Here is a 4,647-nt window from a genome sequence, read left to right on the forward strand (position 1 = left end):
TATTTTTTTAAACAATATTTCTAGTAAAAGTGAAACATATCACACCAAGAAAATTAATACCTTCCAAATTATGAAGAAAAAAATTAGGGTTTTAATTTAAAATTAAAAAGTCGAATGTAGTCCAAAATAAACTATGACATTTAGAGACATTCTAAAATTGTCAGCTTATACTAGATTAAAAGCCATTTAATTATTTTTTTTAATTTTTGAAATCGGGCCATAAATAAAAATTCTATAGCGCCTGTCATTTTTTTTTACCACCCTGTATAGTTAAAATTACTTTACGATTTCCATTAAAGTGATTGTATCTGCGAACTCCTCGTCTGTTTCCCCACAAAAACCACAGATAAAATCCGAACTGAGGCTAACTTCTGGTAGTAAAAAACGGATATGGTGTACCAATTCGATATAGGCCTCCCGTGTGTACCCCCGACGCATCCTCTCCAAAACATTCGAATTTCCCGACTGCGCCGGCATGTGTAGATTTTTACAAATATTAGGACGCGACTTTATCACATGGAGGACTTCATCGGGGAAGTCCTTAGGATGAGGGGACGTAAACCGAATCCTCATTTCGGGATTCACATCGGCGACTCTTTCCAACAAGTCGGCGAATCGGCGACCGCCAACTTTCGACTTGTACACAGTTTTAAAACCCTTGGCCAAATTCGTGTGATTATTAATAAAAACCTCCCCCGAATTGGACAAATCCCGATAACTGTTCACATTTTGCCCCAAAAGAGTGACCTCTTTCACCCCCTGTTGCGCCAATTGTTCAATTTCGCGCAAGATTGAGTCGATGGGGCGCGACCGCTCCTTGCCTCGCGTGAAGGGAACAATGCAATAGGTGCACATGTTGTCACACCCGCGCATTATCGACCTGGAAGCCCCCACATTAGACTAATTCCCCCCACGTTGGGACTTACACAAAGGCCGAGACCGAGTTCTCGTTGAGTCTCACCGGCATGATGTCGGCGTAAGTCTCGTCAAAAGACAGCAGGACATTGACGGATTTTTGGTCGTTTTCGGTCAACGCCAGCAGTCTTGGGAGGTCTCGATAGGCGTCGGGCCCCGCGACCAAATCCACCGTTTTGTCCTTCTCCAAGACTTTGTGTTTCAAGCGCTCGGCCATGCACCCCAAAATCCCCACCTTGAAACGCGAACTGAACGCCGCTTTGGTCTTATTAATCCCGCGGAGGTACTCCAAACGCCCCCAGATTTTCGCCTCGGCCCCCTCGCGGATCGCACAAGTGACGATAAGCACGACATCGGCCTCCAATAAGTTTCCAGTTTTGAGATAATTGTGTTTTTGTAAAATCGACCAGATTATTTCAGTGTCATTGACATTCATTTGACATCCATAAACGTCAAAATAAACTTTGCGTTTTTGGCCATATCTGGAAGATTGAGGTTAAGGGGGCCCAAAATGAGACGTGGACGTACCTATTGATGTCCTGTAAGTAGGGCACGACCTGCTCCTCGACGAGATTCTCCTGGTCTTTTAAATTTTCCGCCCGGAAGAAGTCTTTGAGGTTAGGGCCGTTTAGTAATTTACCACGGAATTTGGCGGTTGGGGAGGCATTTTGCTCAATTTGTGGCTGCTTTTCAGTTTTCGTGCACAAACAAGATGAAAATTGAAAGTTTTTGTGACATAACCTATAATCGTGGAGTTGATTTTTGAGAGTTTTTCTCACGCAGGCACTAATTGGGCCACGGATGAATAAATTTAAACTCATTTCGGGCGCACTTACATGACGAAAATTACTAATTTATTTAATAAAACATTAAAAATGAATGGGTTTTTGTTTGACACTAGGGGGCGCATCGTTCAAAAACACAGTTTAGCCAACATTTCTAAACGCAAATTTACAATAACAACTAATTCGTAAAATATTGTCACCATTTATGAGTGCAATTTGTGAAATAAATGTTTGGCAACCTTGGGTTTTGATTATTGTCAGGTTGGTACAAAAACTGTGTTATTTTTGATAAAGTCAAAAATATAAATACGTCTATAACTTCAAGACTATTACGAATTTTTCAGTTTTCTTAACGCCAATCGATTCCACGGAACATTTTACATAAGTTTAAGTCAAAATATTATATCATTGAGGTACAGTTTTGCTGCAATTTATATTTTTAAACCATCATTCCAATGACGTCAATTCACATGAGCCAACCTTTTTACGTTATACTTAAATCTTATGTTTGGCCAACATTTTAAGCCCAAATTTACATTAAAAATTTTAAAAATTAATTGATTAACTAATTTGAATTTGTTACATTTTTTGATGTTCGTGAAATATCACTATTTTTGACTGCAATTTGTTTGGCAACCTTGGGTTTTTATTATTGTCAGGTTGGTACACTCAGTAAAAACCAAAATATAATAAATTATTTTCAATAGTTTATTAATAAATTTTTGAGTAATACAAGCTATGGATTGCACCACCACCTACGCCTATAAAATTTCGGTTGTATTAACAATTTGATTTGTATTAAAAGAAATAGGTAGTTGATTGTGGGATATGTATGAGGCCAACTTAATCCCTAAAACTTAGACATTTTAAGTATGAATCGCCTAAAATAATTAACAACGTGAGCGAATAGCTGCTACTAATTACAAGTTCTCTTAAAATTATCAAATAAATTAACAATCGATGTACAATGAGTCATGGCAATCACTATATAAAAATCAATCCACAACTAAAAACAATGATATTTTTACACACATTTTGATATGCTATTTGATTCCATCAGCTAGACTAAAAGAGAAGGAAGTCATATTTATTCAATTCGTTCGTTGTACAAATCAACCCTGTAGACCTGTAAACAAATAACGTCCACCTCTTACAAACCTAACTAAGATAGATATCGACTCATCAAGGGCTCTCACCCCACATTTTAGCTCTATGTACAAATGGCAGTTATAACAACTTGTTTAGATGTATAATATGCATTTTAGATTCATCAAAGTCTTAAAATTAGGAAGAGTTACGATCGTTTAACGATCACTTTCAAGTTGGCAACGTTAGCCTTGAATTTAAACCATTTTGGAATGTCGAATTAATAAATACTGAAACTTTTAATAAAACCTACAAAAATAATCATTGTTTCAATTAAATGCACCCATCAGGAATAACGTTGCCAACGCTTTTTTTCACGCCTATCTTCTTTCCTCGTGATGATTCCGAGCTTGCCATTTAAAATCGCTCTCCATTATCCACTGCTGACCCTGATTGTAATTGCAAGGCCTCAACAGTGGCAAATTCATGTCACTGGGGTCGGGCCTCTGCAGACAACTCCCCGTATTTACATGTTTGATGGTCTTATCCTGCGAAAAAAAATTTGAAAAACACCAAAAAACAAATGAAAAAAGTACCATTTCGTCGTAGGCCCACGCTTGGTTCCCACCCATGCCATGACACCGCACCAACTTCACCGGCCCCTTTTTATTACTCGCATCCAAGCAATTGTCATCGGACATGATCTGTTGGCGCTTAGTATAGGCAAAAACTTGATTCCCGCCCAAATTATGACAATAAGTCATGCCCAAATTCTCACCCGATTTACGACCCATCGTATCGAGACAATTCTTCGTCTCGACATTGCGAATCTATTAAAACGGCATTTAAAGCACTCATCGCTTCGTTCGTTCGTGTTGTAAAACTTACATCGCCGAGATAGTAATATTCCAAAGGCATCTGCGATTCGGGATATACATTTTCCAAGTACCATCGGAAGCTCTTACATTTCAGTCTTTCTCTGAGCTCTCTCCTTGCGGAAACGTCTCCGACTGGAACACTTCGCGCACCTAAAACCCACACCCAAGTCAGATACAATTTCGAGTAAATAATAAACCACACAAAAAAACACGGACTTGTCATGCAAAAAAAAAAAGGCGGGAACGGTGCAATGTCAGGAATTGCTCAAACAGAACCTAGACAATAACCAAGCAAAAGGAGTTAGTGTTTAGTAAAAAACGAAACATAAAAATTGTTAGGAAGTAGGTGGCGTTGAGGGTTAACCTGGGTTAATGTTATAGTAGAAATCCTTCCATTGGTCGAGCCAAACTTCAGCAAGACGTGCATTGTTGTGGTTGACAATTCGGCTCGTTCCACCCGGAAATGAGTATGGAGTTGATTTGCGAAACACGTGTCCAACATGGGAACACGTGGATATTTCCAAGGTGCCTCCGCACATCCATATCTTCGCATACCCGAAACATGCAACGATTAGTAGACCCGAATACTCATTTTTATTATTATTATTATTGTTATTATTACAATATTCTATTATTATTATTAAAAGCGCAGCAAAGCGAGTAATGGTCACTTTTGTGACGCTGCATTAACAAAGTTAGTTAGCACACCCTGTGCCCAAAATATGTTACCATGTGGTGGTGGTTGTGGTTGTTGGGGGTGATCGATTTGGCAGATGTAGGGTTTTTCGAATTTTTTTTTCAATTTTGCAACAAATATTTGACACTTTCACTCTAAAGCATACTTTAATGTTAGATTTGACGTTTCAAAACGTCATAATGCCCGTTTTACGCAATGGCCATGTCCCATTTTTTTTGTCCGGCATAGTACATAGTATTCCAGGTGAGATTTTCTCCGTTATACTTTTCTTATTAACTCATTAACA

General features: G+C 38.5%; 2 protein-coding genes across 3 annotated transcripts in view; both read right to left on the reverse strand.

Annotated features, from left to right (window-relative positions):
- LOC123004341 (CDK5RAP1-like protein) overlaps positions 1-1,903 on the reverse strand; it is a 4,429-nt gene extending 2,526 nt beyond the window's left edge. Inside the window, exons 1-3 of the mRNA XM_044397563.1 lie at positions 1,444-1,903; positions 927-1,397; positions 281-880 (exon numbers count right to left, since the gene is read on the reverse strand). Of these exons, the coding sequence (XP_044253498.1) occupies positions 281-880; positions 927-1,397; positions 1,444-1,736 (1,364 nt within the window). The 5' untranslated portion in view covers positions 1,737-1,903. The remainder of the gene's footprint in view (positions 1-280; positions 881-926; positions 1,398-1,443) is intronic.
- A 486-nt stretch (positions 1,904-2,389) lies between these two features.
- LOC123004416 (polypeptide N-acetylgalactosaminyltransferase 5) overlaps positions 2,390-4,647 on the reverse strand; it is a 15,722-nt gene continuing 13,464 nt past the window's right edge. Inside the window, exons 6-9 of one of the 2 annotated variants that reach the window (XM_044397679.1) lie at positions 4,029-4,209; positions 3,675-3,814; positions 3,383-3,616; positions 2,390-3,334 (exon numbers count right to left, since the gene is read on the reverse strand). In XM_044397679.1, coding sequence (XP_044253614.1) covers positions 3,167-3,334; positions 3,383-3,616; positions 3,675-3,814; positions 4,029-4,209 — 723 coding nt within the window. In that variant the 3' untranslated portion in view covers positions 2,390-3,166. The remainder of the gene's footprint in view (positions 3,335-3,382; positions 3,617-3,674; positions 3,815-4,028; positions 4,210-4,647) is intronic. The other variant, XM_044397678.1, reaches the window with a different exon arrangement.

Source organism: Tribolium madens, unplaced genomic scaffold, assembly GCF_015345945.1.
Source record: "Tribolium madens isolate multiple individuals breed KSU strain unplaced genomic scaffold, Tmad_KSU_1.1 Scaffold_1;HRSCAF=32;Tcas5.2_LG8, whole genome shotgun sequence".
In the NCBI taxonomy this organism is placed as follows: Eukaryota; Metazoa; Arthropoda; class Insecta; order Coleoptera; family Tenebrionidae; genus Tribolium; species Tribolium madens.